Below are 22,321 nucleotides of genomic sequence, written 5' to 3' on the forward strand. Positions count from 1 at the left end.
AATACCATGTTTTTCCAACTCTTGAGTTGAAGAATGTAGTTCTATTGCCATGTTATACATTCGATGGGATTGCCATTTGTTTCAATCCCCTCTCTTACAATATCCAATATTCTACGGCGTATTGTGTAGAGAAGTTCACCGCGTCGTTGACTCTCTTAATCTTCATTTTGAGAATGTCCCGCCGTGAAATCGAGTGTCTTGCTAATTGCGTAACCACCCACACTGTCCTACGGCGCAGGTAGTTGTTTTACGGATCTCGTGCGGAGATTGTGTTCTATATCTTCGTGCCTTGCTAAGTTTTAAAGGCCATACATGCCAATGATGGATTTTCATCTTGATATTTGTGTTAAGAATGGAGAGGAATAAATCTGTCAGATTTCATTGACAGTATCTTTTTCAAGCTTCGACAGTAGCTTTGTTAGCCTGCAGACATCGTTTTGCTTGCCTGCAGCAGTATCTTTATGTAACTCAAGATTCTTTGAATCATGGGTTCGGTTTTACTGTCTTCTCGGTTTTGACATGATCGTTTTTTTGGTCATTTTGAACAAGATATGATGATTCGAGTTCTTTGAAATTCACATTATCATCTATTTTTCATGTTCACGAAGCGATTGGAGGACCACCTCACCCATGCTCCAGACGGTGAGGCCGAGCCTGCCTATTTCGGCGGCTCCATGGCATTAAGGCCGTCGGTGGCGGCATCCCCTCCTTCACAGGAGCTTGTGATGACTCCCGTGTCTTCTAATGCCTCCATGACAATCTCTGATACCAATCGCTCATTTTGCAAAGCTTGTTCTTTTGCTAGATTTCAAGGAAGTCCTTATTTGCTAAGGCTCCAACCGAGAACATTCCATTCTTACAAAGTATTTAAGGTGACATTAGTGGACCCTATCCAACCGAATACGGACATTTTTCGGTATTTTTTTGGTATAGGTTAAGAGCATCGACGCGTTGGTGACACGTCGCTTTGCTTTCCACAAGGAATGCTGCATTTGCTAAGTTTTTAGCTATGATCATCATACTAAGGGCTCACCACCCTTCCCATCCTCTCAAATCTATTTGATTGGATACCGTTGGAGAGTTCACCTCCACGACTTTGATGATTTCGTTTTGCATATCTACTGGGATCGTCGTTGAACATAGTATTCCTCATGTTCATTCACTGCACGATCTAGCAGAGCTCGGACTTGGTTATGGGTACTAACCTGCCGATTTTTGCATGGAGATATGTAATGATGTTGCATGCAGCGACACTTATTCGTTTTAGACCCACAACTTGCCAAGCGTTTAGTGCGTACCAGATGGTTACTGGATACGATCCCAACGTTCTTTTCCTTAAACGCCTATTTGGTTAAAGTTGTTTATGTGCCTCTATTGTAGTTATCTCAATGGGTCTACTTGAAACGATTAAGTATTCTGGTTGGTTATGATTTATCAATCACCAACACTTGTCCGCTATTTCCAATCTACAACCGTTGATCTCTATCCTGCGATATTAGCAGACGGTCACTTTGATTAGACATACTTCCCGTCGTTAGGGGGAGATATGGAATGCTCCCATTCTGGTTTTAACGCCAGGAATTGACGTGGTGTGGCACTATGTCTCATTACGATCCCGCACTATTCAAAGTGAGCAAATGTGCAACGCATTATCGACCTCCAGAAAGTCAAAGATTCGATGCTCAATGACTTTACCGATATTGCGAAAGTGACGAGATCGCACATAAATGCTGTGATGTGCCGGTAAGGTTGGAACTCTCAGAATATGAGAGAATTTCATATGACCTGGTCCTAGCACCGTTGGCACCATCTCTGACAGTGGGAAGGAAGCCGGCGATGGCACCATCGTACGCTGTGGTGTTGTCGGAGCCCGTGGCATTGCACCACAAAACAAGAGCGGCAAACGCAAAGATAGACTAGTAAGGGTCATAGCTTCGGTCTTGGCTCCTGCCTAGATGAGGGGGAGACCATTATTCTCTAGAATCAAATCTAGAAAGAAGCGAAGTGCGTAGGCACAAGTATTTCGCTCATCATCAAGAGATATCCTCTAAACATGTGTATCAACTAAGTTTCTGTGGGATGCTACAAACTCATTTTGTTGATGTTAGAGAAGAATAGAACTCTCACGAATTGATCGTATACAGCGCGCGCGTCTGTTTAATGTATTGATCTCCCATGATTGATGATGTATTCGCTTATGCTCTTATTCCGTTGTAAATATGGGTGGGCTCAGTTCGGGCCAGGTTAAAAATTTGGTGAAACCGACCCAAAGCCCGAAATTTTCGGTTCGGGCCGGTTCGGGTTTTTCGACAGGCAAAACCGGTCCAAACCCGACTAAATCGGTTCAGGTCGGTTTTCGGGTTTTTTCGGGCCCAAAATGTTACATGATGTTGGCCTGCTGGGTGCTACACAAAATTACAAACACCTGTGTTTTTCATAAAGATATTACACATTCAACAATTACAAATAACATTTGCATATCACTTTGATCCGAGATAGGTAAAGTAGAGTGTACTTGAAGATGTAAACATCATAGCAAACTAGCTATGGCACCTTTCTTATGATCAGGGCATTTTCTGTTATCTCTTGGCATGGTTTGCTGCTTGGAGCAAAGTCCTGCAATGTCTGGTGGTAATATACTAACATTGTGCCATAGCTAGTTACACATAAAGATATTACACATTCAACAATTACAAAGAGTTCAACTGATTCAACACATTCAACAATTCAACAGTTCAACTAATTCAAATGATACAAATTAAAAGAGTTCAACTAATTTAACATTTAGAATAAAGATAAGTTCATGAAAACCTGAAAATAATGAAAATTGACAAGATAAGATCCATTGCGGCACTGCTGGTCTCAGTGATCAATACTTGCAGAATTCCAGCCTTGCAGGTTGCAAACTTGCAGTTCATTTCCAAACTTCTAATTTCCAAAATGAACCAACAACAATCGTACCAATTAGCATACAATAGTCAGCAATTTAGCATACAATAGGTCAGTAGCAATTTAGCATTACAAACAAGCAACAATCATACAATTTATACCTTATTTCGCTTTCTTGCTTCTTTCCCCTCCCTTCTTTGAACCCTTTTTTTCTTCCTTAGAACTAATGTCACGATTAGGTGCTTTTGATGTCGAGACTTTAGATGATTTGGAGGTAGAAGGGGCATCCAACTGAATGAGCTGATCCACAGGCTTTTTAGCTTCTTCCTTAGCTTGTTCTACAAATTGTGAAAAGAAGAACCAAAATTAAACTTAAAAAGTATATATAGTGAAGATGAAACTGAATTGAAGTAGCTAAACATTACCTTCCTCAATATCTTCATAAAATTCCATATCCTCAACTGTTGGAACATATTGAATGTTGTGAATACTCTCAGACATAATCCAATTTTGATAGCAAATTAATGCCTCCACTGTTTTGGGAGTTAATGAACTCCGAAATGGATCAATGACCCTTCTTCCTGTGCTAAAAGAAGACTCGCTTGCTACTGTGCTCACTTGTATTGCTAAGACATCCTTGGCAAGTGAAGCAAGGTTTGGATACTTGTCACCATTCACCTTCCACCATTCTAAAATGTCAAACTTTTCAGGGTTTAGAGGCTTCTCAATCGGATCCAATAGATATCTATCCACTTCATGGCCTACAGTGGCATCTTCAGAGTCTTCCAACTCTCTCTCCCAATCCTCTTCCATGTCTTTTATGATTCCAGTAGGCTCTACAGTCCTCTGATTTGTTTTGGACTTGTAATATTGGTTGCTAAGACTGTTGTCCCCGCTTCGAGTTGTTGATGTTTTAGATTTGGAAGATGCTGCAGCGTTCATTGAGCTATATATGTCACAAAGCTGATGTAGAAGCTCCTTCAGCTCAGTAGATTTGGATTTAATAACCCCATAGTTCATCTTCAACCATTTACTGCATATAGACTCAAAGTTTCGCAGCTTGTACCTAGGGTTGAGCACTAAGGCAACTAACAGAAGCTGATTGCAATCTTCCAAGGTAGAAAAGTACTTCTCATACTTCTTTTTCATATTTTTAGCCATCTCAGCTAAAATATTTGCAGTCTCCGAACCAGTGTCCATATCCATTCCTTCTTCAGGGAACAATCCATCAATCTCAGCCTTAATTGCAACAATGTCATGAAAAGCTTTCCAAGAGGTAGGTTTAGTTGAGGCACTGATTCTCATTGTCACATCGTAGAAGATCTTCAAAAACTTCACAAATGTTGCAGCTTTCTCCCAATCATGTTTTACTGGTGGTCCTGCCCTTTTCTTCCTCTCAATCCTCTGTTTCTTCTTTGGGTTACTTGCCTCATCAATCAAACACACTTCTTGCAATCCAAGCAGTACCTCTTCATCCATATCAAGGTCTTCATCCTCCTCAAAGTATCCCTTATACTTGAGTCCTTCTTCTCTCGCCAACCTATCAAATGCCTTTTGCAGTTCTAATCCAGAAGCTAACATTAGATAGGTGGAATTCCACCTTGTAGACACATCGAGGATTGCAACCTTCTTACTTTCAACATTTTCCTTCTTCATACACATCTTGAATTGATCAAGCCTTTGGCTACTGCTCCGAATATATCTTATTGCATTTCTAATCGAAGCAACCGAATCCCCCATCATTTGAAGCCCTGATTTAACAATGAGATTCAAATATGTGCTAGACAACGAATATGTAGAAAACGGCCACCTAGAATAGGTTCCTTCTCCCACCCTAACATTCTGTCCCTAATGTAGTCAATTGCAACCTTGTTGGCACTAGCATTGTCAACTGATATTGTCAAGACTCTCTCCACTCCCCATTCAAGCAAACAGTCCTCCAACAACACAGCCATGGTGGTTCGGAATCACCTTGAAGCTGAGAATTCTCTTCTGCATATTCCAATTCAAATCAACAAAGTGAGCAGTCACAACCATGTAGTTGATATTCTGAACCGATGTCCACGTATCAGTTGTTAAACACAAGCAATGACCTTTCATCTCTCTCTTCAGCTTCTTCTTTTCAGCTTCATACATCTTTAAAAATTGCTTCACAATCACCCTCCTAGAAGGAACATCCCAATCAGGCACAGCGTACCTGCAAAATTATTCAAAAGCACAATGATTCAAAACAGAAAACATGTAAACAACAACCTATAAATTAAAACATTCAACTGAAGCCATAATTGAAATGTAACAAATGTACCTGCAAAAGTATCTAAAGCCATCCTTCTCAATGAAGTTGAAAGGCAATTCATCCATGACAATCATCTTCACAGCTGCCTCCCTACATCCTTGGTCACTCCACTTAACCATTGTCAACTCTTTAGTGCCACTACACCCCGTAGATGTAAGTTTTTGTTGCCCATCTTTCAACTTAATCCTCCCTGGATATTTCTTGCACACATCCTTAATATGCCTACCCATACTGCTGGTTCCATTCCCATAAGAATCACAAGCAAACTCAGTGCCACACCAATTGCACTTAGCCTTCTCAATTTCATCAATTTTAACCCTTTTACCATCTTTCATCCCATACACAGGCTTCTGAATTTTTTCAAAGTGTCCCCACACCCATGATCTCCCAGCTGGTTGTTTGACTTCAATGACTTGTGCTTCTGCTTCACCAAGTTCAGCACCTTCACCAGCTGCATCAGCTTTTTTCTTCCTGCTATGCTTTCTTGTTTTAGGTTGAGCAATAGAACCATCAATGGCCTTCAAGTTTGAATCTGCAGAATCAGAGTGATTGGAGTTGTCGGATCGGTTAGAGTTACTTGACAATGAAATCTCAGCCTCTAGTGATGCCATGAAGCTCGACAGGTCTGCAAATTGCAACATTGAATCAAATAAGATATATATTACAGAAATTATCAATCACAATCACTGATCAAACAACTTATTCAAATAAGATATATACTGCAACAACATTGAAATGATTGAATCATCAATCATTGATCAAACAACTTACTCAATTACAAAAATAAATAGGAACAAAATATGAACAGAAATACTCAATCCAATATGAACAAATATACTCATCACTTTGAATCGAAATACTCAACCCAATATGAAGTTATGAACAGATATACCCAATATGAACAACTTATTCAATTACAGAACCCGCATACGAATGAGCAATAAGAATGAGCAATAAGAGTTCCGAACATATTTAGAGCCTTCAAAATTAAGAATTCCGAACATGAACTCAACTCTAAACAAATCGAAATTGGAAGAGGGAAAGAAGAACTGAAGATAAGATCGCACTTACCCAGTTACCCAATGAGTCTTGAGTTTTGTGATTGAAACTTTGAAAGAGATTGAAAGAGGGACTGAGAGGCGGAGAGGGACTGAGAGTCAGAGAGTTTGAGAGAGGCCGAGAGTTTGAGAGAGGCTGAGAGTTTGGTCTTTAGGATTTTAGGTATTTTTTAAAATTTCCGATCGGTTCGGGCTTTCGAGCCGTAGAAAAACAAGAACCGAGACCGACCCGTTATTTGGAAATCGGTTCGGTCTCTGTTCGGTTCGGGTTTCGTCATCTCTGAGACCGGCCCGTTCGGTCTTTTTCGGTCCGATCGGTTCGGGCTTTCGGGTTTTTGGGCCGAAACGCCCACCCCTAGTTGTAAAGCATCAACGATGAGCAACTTGACCGAAGTGGAAAGAATCAATACAGGCTGAACTATACTTGTTATGTTGGTCGTTGTTCATAAGTGTAATGAGAAAGATGAAGTCATGCGATATACGCAGGACTTATGGCGCAAAGATTGTCTCATTATCCTAGTATTGAGTACGATGAGTTATATTCTCTCGTTATGGACATAATTGCTTTCCGCTACTTGATCAGTAGTAGTGTCCATGAAAACTGATTTGCAGCATATGATAGTGGTCATAGAATATCTGTAAAGGGATCTTGACGCAGATATGAGAGTGCCCGAGGGACTTTAAATGCATCCAAACCATGGAGAGCTTATGTAATCAGATTGCGACGTTCGAGAGAACGTAGTACAATCGGTTGCAAGAACTCATACCCATATGTGTTCATATGAAGCTAATTCTTGGTTCTCTATTCCGTCTAAGTATAGATGATGAAGAGATTCAATGAGCTATACATTCATACATGTTAGTGTTGTTGGGACACTATTGCTTTCATTATGACGTGATTAACTATGCGCCTATGCATTGTCATTGGACTTGTATTGCTTCTTTGACATGGGTTTAGTTCTACACTTAGTGAACCAACACAAATCCTATCCACACCAACGCCGCCAGCAGCTCCAGCAACATCAACGTACGCCTTGGTGTAGCAGTCGACACTGGTAGCGTAGAGGATGCGTACGGTTCCGTCTTGAACCAAAATCAGTCCTTCATTGGTTCATTCCCCCATTCTTTTCGCGAAAGACACATTAAATGTGACAAATCAGAATCTGTCCAGTTTCGTAGGTCAACTTCAACGAGACCTACAAGACAGCTCGCTCGATGAAATATGGTGACGTTGGTACCGTTGGAAAGGCCTATGTGTCTAATTTCCATGGACATCAACCATTCGTTCATAGCTATCATATTGAGTGAGTTATGGACGTTTTAGCAAAGTAGGACAGTTCTGTCCGGAAATTTGCAAGTCAGTCAACTTCGACAGAGCATTGTGAACTGCTCCGATCGGATGAGGTTGTGAACCTTATGTCACTGGAAAGACACGGGTGTCTACCTTTCAGAACATTTTACGGTTCACTGATACCTATTTTGACGAAGAAGTTATGGCCGTTTAAGTGAATGAAGGTCATTCTACCCGAGAATCTGATTTTCATTGCAAACTCTTGTTTTGAGTTGTTATGCAATCTTGTTTCCTAAGATCTAAGTTTGGCTAAGTATAGCATGTATGATCTAAGGATGTGTGGCTAGATTAATGATTAATCATTGGCCCAAGACTACGTTTGAGAAGCATGTAATGAACGTTGTATACGTTGTTTTTTGTACTCCATGATTATGGCACTAATCAGGGGGAGTTGTTTCGTAGAGTTCAGGGGCAGTCTACCTCACATGATGCTATCAAATGTAGACGGTGCGTTGTGCTCTTTTTCCCTTCGATCAAGCTTTTGTTTTTACCCAAGAGGTTTTTATTTTGCTTGACAAGGTTTTTACCGAGGCAACGATGTGTGCACCATGCAACCTAGGCATGCGACACAAGGGAGAGTGTTCCGGGAGAATTACTATTTTACCCTTGTGTGTGTCTTAGCCTAATAGGTTTCCTGTTAGGAGATAGATTAGCATCTCCGTAATAGATTAGGACTCCGAATCCTACGGGATTGTGGTTTTGTAATGCCTATATATAGGCCCCCATATCATACAATAATACACAATTATTTCACCCTGAAACAGGAGCTTCAATATTGGGCTTATATCTAATTTTCTCTATAATTAGTTGTGCTCCAAATATTAGGTAACATAGACCAAGGAAGAGTGGAATACTAATATACCATATATTAAAACCATCGAATATTGTATTATAGTCTGTCTACCACATGTTGGAAAAAAAAAAAAGACGAAAGCATAAAAAGGATTTATTCTACAAAACTCTAAACCTGTCAGTTCACACCAACATGAATCATTTCCATCATCATGCAAGTATAACTACTATTTCAAGAACAAATGAATCAATCCCAGCTCACAGGAGAATAAAAGTTTCGTCTTGTGGAGCAAAGGTACTCCTAAACTTTTAGATAGGCATATTATTTGCCTCCTATAAACTTCGACACACCTCAAAGTTCAATTCTCTATAAGATTAGTCATAGTGCTGCAAAAGAAATAGATGCAAAATTAGAAACTAAAACCTAAACAAACATACCTCACTCCTCTAAGCAAGTGATTTTGAAGACATATTTTAATGTTTTATTTACATAATCAAAGAATAAATAATATATGTAAACCCTTTCAAAAAAAATATAGTTATATATTTTGTTGAGATATAATCCCACATTGGAAATATGGGGCCTTGCTGATGGATTTATAAAAGTTTGTGCCACTCCATCAATTGCCAATTGGTTTTAGATGTGAACCTCAAATCACTTTATCATGATATCAGAGCAGGTTACCCACATGTTTGTGTTCTCTCTTTTCCTCTCTCCCCTCTGCCACACAGACTCCATGTCACCTAAAATAGTTGTCCACGTGTATGGCTTCAAGATTTGCTACACGTGCTGGGGCGTATTGAGATATAATCCCACATTGAAAATATGAGGCCTTGTTGACGGGTTTATAAGAATTTGAACCACTTCATCTATTGCCAATTGGTTTTGGATGTAAACCACATATCACTTTATCATATATATATAGTCCGTCTCTGCTACAGACGTTCGGACGGTCCGCACCGTGCGGATTCGGTGATTCCGACCACTATCGACGCACAACGACGGCGCCGATAAGCACAACTGCACTCCTCTCCTCCCAGCGCTCCTATCTGTACCGGCCGGAGCTGTAGTGTCGGCTCACGGCGGCCGGAATCTAGAAATTTTAAGTTTCTGAGCACAATATGAAGATTTCGAGATTTCGGCCGCTGTAAGATGGCGCTGCAGCTCCGACTAGCACAGACAGGAGCACCGAGAGGAGGGGAGTGCGGTTGTGCTGGTCGGCGTCGTTTCTGTGATTGGAGCACTTTGTACGACGTTCTTAACATGTTTTTACCTCCATTTGTACTTTGCTTAACCCTTATTGTTGTATTATCGAGTCATTAAGTCATAGTAGGAGTCTTCGGCGGTATTGGATGCATTTTTGGGCTTAAATGAGTTGAAAACACAGAATTTGTCTAGAGTCCTAGTTTGAGTAAGAATCCTTGTAGGACTAGAAAACCTAGTTGGATTAGGAGTCTTTATCGTTCTACGTTTTGGTTTCATTGACGATATTTTGAGAGTCCTATTTGCACTAGGAATCCTTATAAGACGAGGAAACGTATCATTTGGGAGAGTCCTATTTGAATTGAAACTCTTATTGCGAAAGTTTCATAAATGAACTTTCTTGTTCTAGTAACTTACTTGTTCTACTAAGTCATTTTTCCAAAATAGAAATTTTCCTAATCTAGTTGAGCTCATCTATTACATGTGTCTTTTTAAGACAACAATTATCTAGATTAGGACAAGATTATCAAATGAATTATCTCTTACTTACTATTTTCTTTTTTTATTTTCAAATTGGATTTAAGAGATAATTCTTGAGAAATTAAAGGATGAGACCGTGCATTTGGAGAACAAAGAGGAGTCCTATGCCGTGTGGGATAAGAAGAAAAGGCACGGCAAAGCTTGAAGAAGAAGATTACTCACTGTATGAGGAAAATAAGGAGGCCGTGCACTACATGAAGAGATAACTCACGGCTTGAGAGATATATTGAAACAAGGAGATGCCGTCCAAATCCAAGGAGAAAGAGTCCTATGCCGAGCCAATTATTTAGAAATTAAAGGAGATAATTCAAAGAATTAAAGAAGAGATCAGGCCGTGTATAAGGAAGACTCACATGACAACATAGAGAGAAAAGAAAGGAGTCATAGCCCTGTGGAATGCTTGAGTTTTTAGGAGTCCATTGTCGTGCCTTCATTCAGCAAAGATAAAGGAGCTGTGCCTAGTATTCAGCTCATGGATAAGAAGAGTCATGCCGTGTATACATGAGGAAAAGGAGATAATGACTGAAATTACAAGGAAATAGGAGAGCCATTCGATCCAATCATTCAAGGAAGATCCTACCCGTGCAATCTACATGATCCAGCCCATGCCGTGCAGCTCTCCTCCCCTCCTTCCTCTATATATATAGCACGGCATACCTCTCACAAAATCATCACATCTCATTCACAAAGCTAGGTCGAACCTCTGTCAAAATACATTCAGAAAATTCAAGCCACAAGCATCATCCATCACCACCACAAATTGTGTCATCTTATTCCTTCTTCCATAATTGAATTCATTCATCCTTGCCGAATCCTTCAAGGTTTTGTAAAGTGTGATTCATCCATGGCTTGTATTTTACTCTTTGGTTTTATGATTTTTGAGATTTCTATATTTGGATTATTGAATGTATTTTTCAGTTTTATATATGAAAAATATATTTTCAGACTTGTTTGGTTTTATGTTTTGATTGTATAAACTTATGTTTATGTATGGATGTTGTGTGTAATAATTAGGGGCAATAGGGTTTTCTATTTCTATTTAGGTTTTATTTTGATTAATTCTTTGAATTTGTACATCTAAATCAATGCTTGAGGGTTGCGATTTCATTCACCAAAGTAGTCTTTGATCGAGTTATGCGCTTCGTGTCTCAATTATTCTTACTCATATAGGGATGTGATAGTTCTTGGAATTTGCATGCTTAAACACGATGAGTGACGCCATGCATGTTTATATGTCTCCAATTCGACTTAATGTGCTTATGTGTTTTTTTGTGTTTAACTAATACGCTCCGTGAAATTAAACTCTTTTAGCATATGTTTAGGATTGAACGCTTCGTTGATTCTAAATAATTATGAAGCCTTAACGATTAGATGAACCGCTTCGGGCTCTAATTAGAATTAGAATTAAAATGAACTTGGATTGATTCGAAATGTACTTAATGCCTATTAGTTGTTTTGTGCGTGTCATATATGGTTCATGAGTAGATTTCGTGTTTTGTTATGTGATGAGTAGTAGATCAATTGTATAACATCCACATCTGAGAATGTCTGTATATATATATATTGAGCCGATTGCAAATAGATGCAAAAAACTGATAAAAGAGATGCCTTGCACACACACACACACACATGTAAGTATTGTGCTCCCACAGTCAATTTATAACAATCTAAAAGTATTGCTAAGGACCTATAGTATATTCATAAGAAACAAGCCAAGTCTTGCAATATCGAAGGGATTTAAGAAGAAGATTACTTAAGCACTGAAAGTTTCTCAGAAGCTTAGAAACAATGACCCAAGTACAGAGGTGAGGACAACATGTAAAAAGTAACTCAGAGTAGAAGTATTACCATCCACCAGGATGCCCAACATAAACCACTAAGCTTATAAGCCCTCCCGGCAGCAGGATATCTTTTGCAACTTCCAGTGCTTTCAGTGTTGGTCCTGATTCAGTGATTATTGTCTTGTCACCGCCAGGAAGATAGCCTAGGTTGAAAGCAACAAGCCTAATGACACAACCAAGTTCTGCTTCAGTTGGAAGTAAGCTTATCTCTATGGAATGCAGTAGAATGTTCTAAATAGCTTTTTGTTTTTCTTGGAATAAAATGAAAAATGTTCAACAATAATGCTGTGCTACATTGCAATATAGAAAGATTATAAAAGTAGAAACATCAAACGGATATTATGCATAGATGTGAGAGATAGAGAGGGAGATCACTCTAAACTGTTATCCCGAGATATAAAAATTTAATGCCTATTCATAATATAGCATTGAATACAGCTACATATCCACAGATGAACATAGAATAACAACCAACGCCAAACAAAAGTTTGATTACCTCATTTTAGGCAGTTTAACCTGTTGAGACGGTGAATAGAATGATCTTTTTTTTCTCTGTGTCCACTCTATGAAAATAAATGTTTAAATCTCATTCAACAGTAAACATAAAGATCTGAAACATATAAGGGGGTAAATCCTGCCATGGAATAAGCAAATATTACATAAAATTCAGAGAACCAGTTATCAGAATGAAAAGATACATCACAAAATATGCCTGCAAAATATAGTAATTTATGGATTGGACTTTGGGCTTTCTTAATGTACCGTTTTTCTGTTGTTTCCCACTCACATTACTTGCAGAATAGTTGATGCTAAATAACAACGAAGGCAAACTTGCAGCAAAATGAAATTTATGTATTTTCCTACTGAAAATGAGGTTTTGCAACTCATACAGACTCTAAACACAAAACAATTGAACAAAATAAAAATCCACAAACTTGAGTTTGTTGTAATAATCAATGATATATTGCATATATAATTTAATAAGCTGAATTATAAATAATTATAAATCAGAAATGAAGAACACGAAAGAAATTCAACAAAAAATACCGAACGATTTGTGATGGATGAACTAGTCGAGACGTGTGTGATACCACACTGTCCTTAAGACGTTTACGCCTCCTCTACCGGTGCAAGGATGCTTGGCGCTTGTCTCCCAGGATATAACGACTAAACAATTCTAGAAAGTTGCACTACTAACTAGAACCCTCAACGAACTCGAAAGGTACCTCTATCTATCACCAGTGAAAGAACTAAGAACTTTGAGAGTGGGAGAGAAATGTGTTTCGAATGGGATGATCTTACAATGAAAGGATGGTGGCTATTTATACTGTGAGGATTTGCAATCAGCAATTAATAAGATGGCTGTTATAGAAATCAAAAAATCATAACATATATGAGTTACATATGTTACAAACATTGATTTCAATTCTGTTATAATTCTCCATAACACACAATAACTCAGTTGTTACAAAAGAAGAATTTGAAAAGTCAAGAGAATTTGAAAAGTCAAAACCGAATTTTCGGAAATGCAAAAAGAATCTGCGTTCCGACCCTCAATTCGGTGTTGCATTCGTGTCCGCAGGTCGCACGGGCATACACGAGTTTCCCTTGCGACCTAGGATTTGCACCCCCCCCCTGCGCGTGCGCGAGAGGGTATAAGGGGGCTTACACACTTTACAATCCATACACAATGGATTCTATATAAAGTCTTTTCAACACTTCTCTTTTCCAATGTGGGACAAATACCATTCCCTCATTCTAAGTAGCCATCTTTGAGTGACAATTTCTTATTCACCCACAAACCAAATTACACAAACAAACATATGATCTTGTAGCCCTCATTATGGAGAACTCAAATCTATGTTCATCTTTGATTAATTATAAGTTTAACTTAATTTAATTAATCAATTAAAATTTGGTTTTAAATGGTTTTTCCAACCATTTTCCAACAATTCCCCACATGAATGAAATTGGCCACCAAAGACTCGATAGAAATTGGTGATAGATTTCTACGGTTGAAACCTGCATAGGATAGGTAGGTTTGACCCTTTGAACCTTCCCTTATAAAAGTATGCTTACTTTACTAACTAAATAGTAGACGCGATGTCTTTGAACTATTCGTCATTTGTGTAAATGATAACATACTTTACACAGGAGTCTCCCTGGTACACTTCGGTTCTCATTTTTGTGCCCATTTTGGCCATGAAACACACGCCTGGTTCTGCAAGTAGTTTGATAAGAGTTATGCCCTCATTAACTCCCCTAGAAGCGGCCCCACTTCTCTATTGCATAGGTGATCTCTTAATTAAGAGTAACCCGCATTACTCTGCTCGATTTCTCGACGCATAAGAATCATTAAAAGTTTTAACTTAACCTCATCTTTCACGGGTATCACTGGTTTTTATCATAGGAATGGACTTGGGGAACTCCCCACAGTGATTCGAACTAATCTCTCCAGTTTGGTTTTCCCTTTTGAACCTAGATCTTGGGATCTCCAGTCAGCTAGGTTGGGTATCCACTGTAGTGATTTTTAATTTCCAATGGGCTTTAGTCCCATTCCCTTCGATGATTTTTCAACTAACTCTCTGTTTAACCCTTTAGTTAAAGGATCAGCAATATTATCCTTAGACTTTACATAGTCTATAGAGATAACTCCAGTTGAGAGTAGTTGTCTAATGGTATTATGTCTTCGACGAATGTGTCTAGACTTACCATTATACATCTTACTCTGTGCCCTGCTAATTGCAGATTGACTATCACAATGTATACCAATCGCAGGCACAGGTTTTGTCCATCTAGGAATGTCCTCTATGAACTGGCGTAGCCATTCTGCTTCCTCCCCACATTTGTCTAGTGCTACAAACTCAGACTCCATTGTGGATCTAGTTATAACTGTTTGTTTTGAGGACTTCCAGGACACGGCTGCACCTCCGAGCGTAAATACATATCCGCTAGTAGACTTTGAGTCTTTCATGTCAGATATCCAGTTCGCATCAGTGAACCCTCCTATAATAGCTGGGTATGATGTGTAGTGCAACCCGTAGGTACGAGTATACCTTAGGTATTTGAGTACTCTTCCAATCGCTTGCCAATGCATAGCTCCATGATTACTCGTGTACCTACTTAGCTTATGAACCGCATAAGCTAGATCTGGTCTTGTACAACTTGTTAAGTACATTAGACTCCCAATTATTCTTGAGTACTCTAATTGAAAAACACTTTCACCTTTATTCTTGGACAAATGTAGATTCAAATCTACAGGAGTTCTGACAATTCCAGAACCTTCCTTGTCAAATTTCCCAAGAATATTGTCCACATAGTGTGTTTGACTCAACACTAGCCCTTCTGATGTTCTCGTAATTTTAATTCCTAAAATGACATCAGCAAGTCCCAAGTCTTTCATGTCAAACTTAGAATTCAACATGTCTTTAGTAGACTTGATCATCTTATCGTTTGCTCCCAACGATAAGCATATCATCCACATACAGACATAAAATGATATATCCATTTTCAGTGTCTTTGATATATACACACTTATCACCTTCATTTATTCTAAATCCACTGGTGATCATGGCATTATCAAATTTCGCATGCCATTGTTTTGGTGCTTGTTTTAAGCCATATAATGACTTAACCAATCTGCACACCTTCTTACTCTGAGAAGGAGCAGAAAACCTTCTGGCTGTTCCATGTAGATTTCTTCTTCTACATCTCCATTTAGGAAAACCGTCTTTACATCCATTTGGTGTACTTCAAGTTTGTGCAACGCTGCACTTGCAAGTACCATCCGTATGGATGTTATTCTCGTCACAGGAGAATAAGTGTCAAAATAAACCAAACCCTCATTTTGCCTATAGCTTTTAATAACAAGTTTAGCCTTGTACTTGTCTATTGACCCATCAACTTTTAATTTCGTTTTGAAAATCCACTTGGAAGTCAAAGGCTTACATCCAGGTGGCAAATCCACTAATTCCCAAGTGTGATTTTGCATGATGGAGTCAATCTCACTTTTGATTGCTTCTTTCCATAGAGGACCATCAATAGAGCTAACTGCCTCTTTCAAGGTACGGGGATTACCTTCAACTTTATATGACAAGAAGTCAGATCCATAGGACTTTGCGGTCCTTGCCCTTTTACTTCGTCTAGGTTCAACCTCAGACTCAGATTCGGACTTCGACTCAGATTCTTGATCCTGAGCATCATCAGTTTCGGCTCGGTTGTCTTCACGTGCCCGTTTAGAAGAATTAAATTCCTCTCTAGACTTCCGTGGAAATACATTTTCAAAGAAAGATGCATTTCTCGATTCCATTATCGTATCCTTATGAATTTCAGGAATATTCGAATCGTGGGCTAGGAATCGATAAGCCGAACTGTTATGTGCATATCCAATAAAGATGCAATCCCTGTTTTAGGCCAATTCTTCACCTTTTTAGGTTTAGGAATTTTCACTTTTGCCAAACATCCCCATACTTTTAAGTATTTATAGGATGGTTCCCTTTCCATAACTCATATGGAGTTTTCTCTTCTTTCCTTTTGGGCACCTTATTTAAAAGGTAATTTGCCGTGAGAATCGCGTCTCCCCACATGTTGGGTGGCATCCCAAAACTGAGTAGCATAACATTCATCATATCCTTTAGAGTATGATTTTTGTGTTTTGCTACACCATTTGATTGTGGTGAGTATGGAGCAGTCCTTTGATGTATAATCCCATTCTGAGCACAAGTCTCAGCAAATGGCGATTTATACTCACCCCCTCGGTCACTTCTTAGTGCCTTAATTTTCTTGTTGAGTTGGTTCTCAACCTTATTTTTATAGAGAATGCACTTCTCTATGGCCTCACTTTTGCAATTTAGCAAATACACATAGCAATATTTCGTGCTATCATCTATGAAGGTAATAAAGTATTTATTATTCCCTCTAGATACCGTTGATTTTAAATCACACACATCTGTATGAATCAGATCAAGGGGTTTATTGTTTCTTTCAACACTTTGGAAGATGATCTAATCAGTTTTGTCTATACACAAGTTCACATTTGTGCATGTTAATTGACATATATTATATTCTTCACTACCATAAATTAGGAAGACTCATATAGGTGTAATAACTAGTTTTTGACAATAAACAATCCACCACCCATGGCTCTATGTCAATTTCAGACAAAACACATTTGTCAACACGGAGTTTTATACTCATAAAACCCTTAAGAACATACATCAATTTATTCGATAATTTCAGTTCTGTTCTACAAATCAATCCAAAAACTTGGCTTGGTCATACCATAGCTCTAAGTCATTTAGTCCCCAGTCATAATCACTGATTTTTTCCATGCTATCATCTGATATCATACAACAGAGGTTCATGTCTGCAACCTCCTGAGTGACGGCTTCAATCAGGTTTGCCTCTCTCTTTTTGTTCCTCTTTGGTTTGTTGCAGTCCACAGACTTGTGACCAGTCTTGTCACAGTTGTAGCACTTGCCTTCAAACCTTGGCTTCTTGGAGATGCCTCCTTTCGGCCCCAGTTTGGACCCATGATACTTGCATTTCTTGTTTTTTGGAACCTTGACCATGTTCCATCATGTTTGCCTTGGCAGAGACATCATTGATCCATGTTTTATTTTCGGATCCTCGGTTGTCTTCCTCAATGCGAAGTCTAACCTCTAGATCCTCCATGGTCATTTCCTTTCGCTTGTGCTTCAAATAATTCTTGAAGTCTTTCCAAGCAGGTGGTAACTTTTCAATAGCACATGCCACTTGAAAACTTTCACCTAGTTGCATTCCTTCAGCGTGAATCTCATGCAGGATTAGCTGAATCTCAGAGAATTGACTCATTACAGTTTTGGAATCCACCATTTTATAATCAAGGAAGCGGCCCACAATAAACTTCTTGGCGCCGGCATCCTCGGTTTTATATTTTTTCTCCAAGGATCCCCATAGCTCCTTTGCCGTTCCCATGCTAATGTACACATTGTACAATGAGTCGGCCAGACCATTCATGATATAATTTCTACATAAGTAGTCCGAATTATTCCATGCATTCACAACAGCAATCTTTGCTTGATCGCCATGGTCATCTTCCTTTAACTCAGGAGCATTCTCCGTCAAAAATCTTGCAAGATTCAGAGTGGTCAGATAAAACATCATCTTTTGTTGCCACCTCTTGAAATGCAAACCATTGAACTTCTCAGGTTTTTCCCCATGGGATACTGAGACAGGTACAACGGGAGCAGTAGGCACAGTTGGCACCAAAGGTCCCTTGCCATTTCCAGAATTTTCTCCGTTAGTCATTTTTTAGAAACTGAAACACACACACAAGGTGTAAGTTTGCTTGAAAAAATTCAGATAAATATCGAATACAAATTATATAAGCAAAATCAAAATAAACGTCTTAAGATTGTTGTAATAATCAATGATATATTGCATATATAATTTAATAAGCTGAATTATAAATAATTATAAATCAGAAATGAAGAACACGAAAGAAATTCAACAAAAAATACCAAACGATTTGTGATGGATGAACTAGTCGAGACGTGTGTGATACCACACTGTCCTTAAGACGTTTACGCCTCCTCTACCGGTGCAAGGATGCTTGTCTCCCAGGATATAACGACTAAACAATTCTAGAAAGTTGCACTACTAACTAGAACCCTCAACGAACTCGAAAGGTACCTCTATCTATCACCAGAGAAAGAACTAAGAACTTTGAGAGTGGGAGAGAAATGTGTTTCGAATGTGTTTCGGAAATGCAAAAAGAATCTGCGTTCCGACCCTCAATTCGGTGTTGCATTCGTGTCCGCAGGTCGCACGGGCATACACGAGTTTCCCTTGCGACCTAGGATTTGCACCCCCCCCTGCGCGTGCGCGAGAGGGTATAAGGGGGCTTACACACTTTACAATCCATACACAATGGATTCTATATAAAGTCTTTTCAACACTTCTCTTTTCCAATGTGGGACAAATACCATTCCCTCATTCTAAGTAGCCATCTTTGAGTGACAATTTCTTATTCACCCACAAACCAAATTACACAAACAAACATATGATCTTGTAGCCCTCATTATGGAGAACTCAAATCTATGTTCATCTTTGATTAATTATAAGTTTAACTTAATTTAATTAATCAATTAAAATTTGGTTTTAAATGGTTTTTCCAACCATTTTCCAACAGAGTTAAAATGACCGGGTACGCACCTAACACAGGTATCCCGTGGAAGAACTTCACGCATTGTACTGTGACATCTGGAGAAGAACTTAACAAGTTCTTTCTGCACAAAAACTCGAAATTATAAAGCGATTGCAGATTAAAAAGAAAAGATACTACATGATTTATGTTATGTGGGGCTACGTAAAGAAATGCTCAACCAGTAAAGATTAATAAAAAGAAATATAATCCCTTTCAAAAATAACAAAATATAATAAACAAAATCATTTAAGTAAATAATAGATAGTGCTAAGCTTATGAACATATAAATTTCATGGAATAGGATTTCTCAGGTTTGGACGTCCGAACAGGTTTTCCGTTGTTTCTCCACATCTGGATGTCGGCGACGCCGTTTCTTCGCACAAGAGTGACACCACACTCTCCTAGATGCTGTTGTGATTAAGAAGAAGGCGAAAGAGATCGTGATCGGAGGTCTGTGTAGCAACCTCACTCAGAACTTCACCACCGATCATGGTGGACCTCCAATCCCAATCTCTTTCGCCTTCTTCATCGCAACAACGTCTAGGAGGGTGTGGTGTCGCCGGCTTCTGGATGGTGGAGAAACGGCGGAAATCCGGACGGAAAATCCGTCCGAACGTCCAGCTGAGAAGCACTCTCTATATATATATCGAGAGAGAGAGAGAGAGAGAGAGAGAGAGAGAGACAGAGGAAATCCCCAAATATATGAAAGCAAATAATTTCATCACAAATTGGGCATAAAAAACGGAAATCCCGATCCCGTCCCAATCTCATCCCGAAATACATAGGGACGGGACGGGACGAAGGTCTAAAAACGTTCATCCCGTCCCGATCCCGTCCCGTTTCATAATGGTGGGATGAGACGTGGGACGAATAATTTCTATCCCGCTTCGTCCCGTCCCGTCCCACCTTTAATGAAAACTTAAAAATTCTTATATATTTGTATGAAAATGAAACTAATTTATGTTCTTAATAATCTAAAATTCTATCAACTCAAATAATAATGGTAAATTATGATATTTTGAACATAATATGCATTTTTTTTGTTAAAATTTCATTATTAAATATTACTTTGTTAATGAAAAAGTAAAAATATAGGTTTTTATTTAACTTCATAGGAAGGTGAGATTTATCCCGTCCCGTCCCGATCCCGTCCCGTCCCAACCGGGATTAATCCCGAGTGGGATGCATTCTTAAAAACCCTCGTCCCGTCCCAATCCCGTCCCGATTCAAAAGAGTGGGACGGGACGTGGGATGAGCCCCGTCCCGTCCCATCCCGTCCCGTGCCCACCCCTAGTCGAACATTTTCTGAATCTATAACAGCAATTTCACATGCTTAAGTATTTCATAGTTAAAAGATGTCTTGGCATAGGCAGCATCTAATGCCCATCCTAGAGAAATTCAGACACTGCTATGATCTTATAACATATATAGGGTCGTCTTTACTGGCTCAATGATATTTGCAGGATCTATTGGAGAGAGTAGCAATTTTCTTTACTATTTGGTCTGAATGCACAACTTTAGCAAATTTGTGAATTACTCCAATAGAATCTACCGATAATAATAAGAGAGTGAAGCCAATATAGCATGCAAGGCCACAGCATTTTGTCAATGGCTATAGAATGGATGACAGCAAATTTATTCTCCACTTTTCCAAGGTATACAATGTTAATAGTCATGTGATCACTCATGGTAAGCGCACTAACCTTATCGGCAGCAGGACTGAATGAAGAGAAACCTTTCCTTTTACTGATGGGTTCAAATCCAACCTATCTACCCTTTCATTCAATACAAAATTTGGTCAATAAAATAAGTTCTCAAGTCTCATGTTATGACTTCTCAATGCTCAAACTTTCACTTTAGCTATATAAAAGACAAAACTATAATATCATGAATTACAACTGCCCCAACTTTGTATTTCAATTTTCAAATGAAAAAAGACAACGGTACCTCTTTTAGACTGACCGACTCTTCCAGCAAAGAAGAAGTTTTCTGTAAAGCAACTTCCTGAATGTCCATTCCATAAACTGAGCCCTTGCTCAATTCATCACCTACCATCCTGAGCATTGCTAAGGTATCATGGCCATTGCCAAAAGTGGCATCAATTACCGTATCTCCTTTTTGGACCACACGTTTCCAAACCCTGTTAAACGATGGGAAAGTACATTTTGAATCTCTAAACAATGATCGAGTAATAACCCTAGTTTTTTTTCAAAACAATATTTGGTTTGATTAAATTCTATAAGCTGTGAAATTTAATTACAATGAATTGAATTGGTTTCGACTTTACGAAACGGAAAGGAAACGTTATCGGAACGTTTAATTAGAAAAACGTTACGTTTCCGCAACGAATATATCGACTTTTATTCTGTCGCTCGGTTGTGATAACTTCCTTCACCAAAGTTGTAGAGCTCGTCGATACGAGTTCGTGGACGCTGCACGCGTTCGAATCGGAAGTCGTACGTAAAAGTTATTAACGATAGAAGTAGTTTTCCGATTTTAGAAATCGGTATAAATAGAACATTTTAGGGATTAGGGTTTCCATTTCTGGAAACCCTTCACCCGCCCCCATTTTCCTCTCTCTCCTCTCGCGACTCTCTCTCCCCGATCGCTCTCCCTCCCTCCATCGAGCTTCGCCTGCAACCTCACCGACCGGCCGCCGTGGTGCACACCGCCTAGCCCAGAGGCATCACCCACTCCTCCGCAGTCGACCCCGAGCTTGCGGCGCTCCGTCTCGCCGCCGAGAGCCCTCTCTCACCTCGAGCCTCCCTCTGCCTCGCACCCCGATCGTCGCCTCCAAGCTGCTGTGTCCCTCATCACCGTTCCCTGGAGCACCGTGTGATCTCCGCAGCAACCCTCGAGCGCGCCGCTGCTCGAATCGACGTCGCCGGCTTCTCACGCATCACCGATGACAAATCGAGCTTCCGCCGTTCCATTTAGGTAAAAATTGATGTAATTGAATTGTTGTGTGCGATTGTTTGATGTTTGGGATTGATTTGGGAGAATTTTGGATTGAATTGTGGAAAAATCGGAGGAGGATGGAGGAGAGGGTTACCACCGCCTAGAGGCGGCGCGTGCGGGTGCGGGTTAGTTTAGGAGGGGTCTGAGATCGTGGGAAGGAAGAGGAGGAGGAGGGGAAGAGTTTTGGGGCGGAGGTGGCGTGATAC

The 22,321-nt window shown here is 39.5% G+C and overlaps 1 protein-coding gene across 1 annotated transcript in view; it reads right to left on the bottom strand.

Moving 5' to 3' along the window:
• LOC126783939 (uncharacterized) overlaps nucleotides 1–22,321 on the bottom strand; it is a 31,332-nt gene that overhangs the window by 4,180 nt on the left and 4,831 nt on the right. Inside the window, 3 exon segments of the mRNA XM_050509468.1 lie at nucleotides 11,979–12,134; nucleotides 19,166–19,239; nucleotides 21,105–21,297. Coding sequence (XP_050365425.1) covers nucleotides 11,979–12,134; nucleotides 19,166–19,239; nucleotides 21,105–21,297 — 423 coding nt within the window.

This window comes from Argentina anserina, chromosome 2 (assembly GCF_933775445.1).
Source record: "Argentina anserina chromosome 2, drPotAnse1.1, whole genome shotgun sequence".
NCBI classification, from domain to species: domain Eukaryota; kingdom Viridiplantae; phylum Streptophyta; class Magnoliopsida; order Rosales; family Rosaceae; genus Argentina; species Argentina anserina.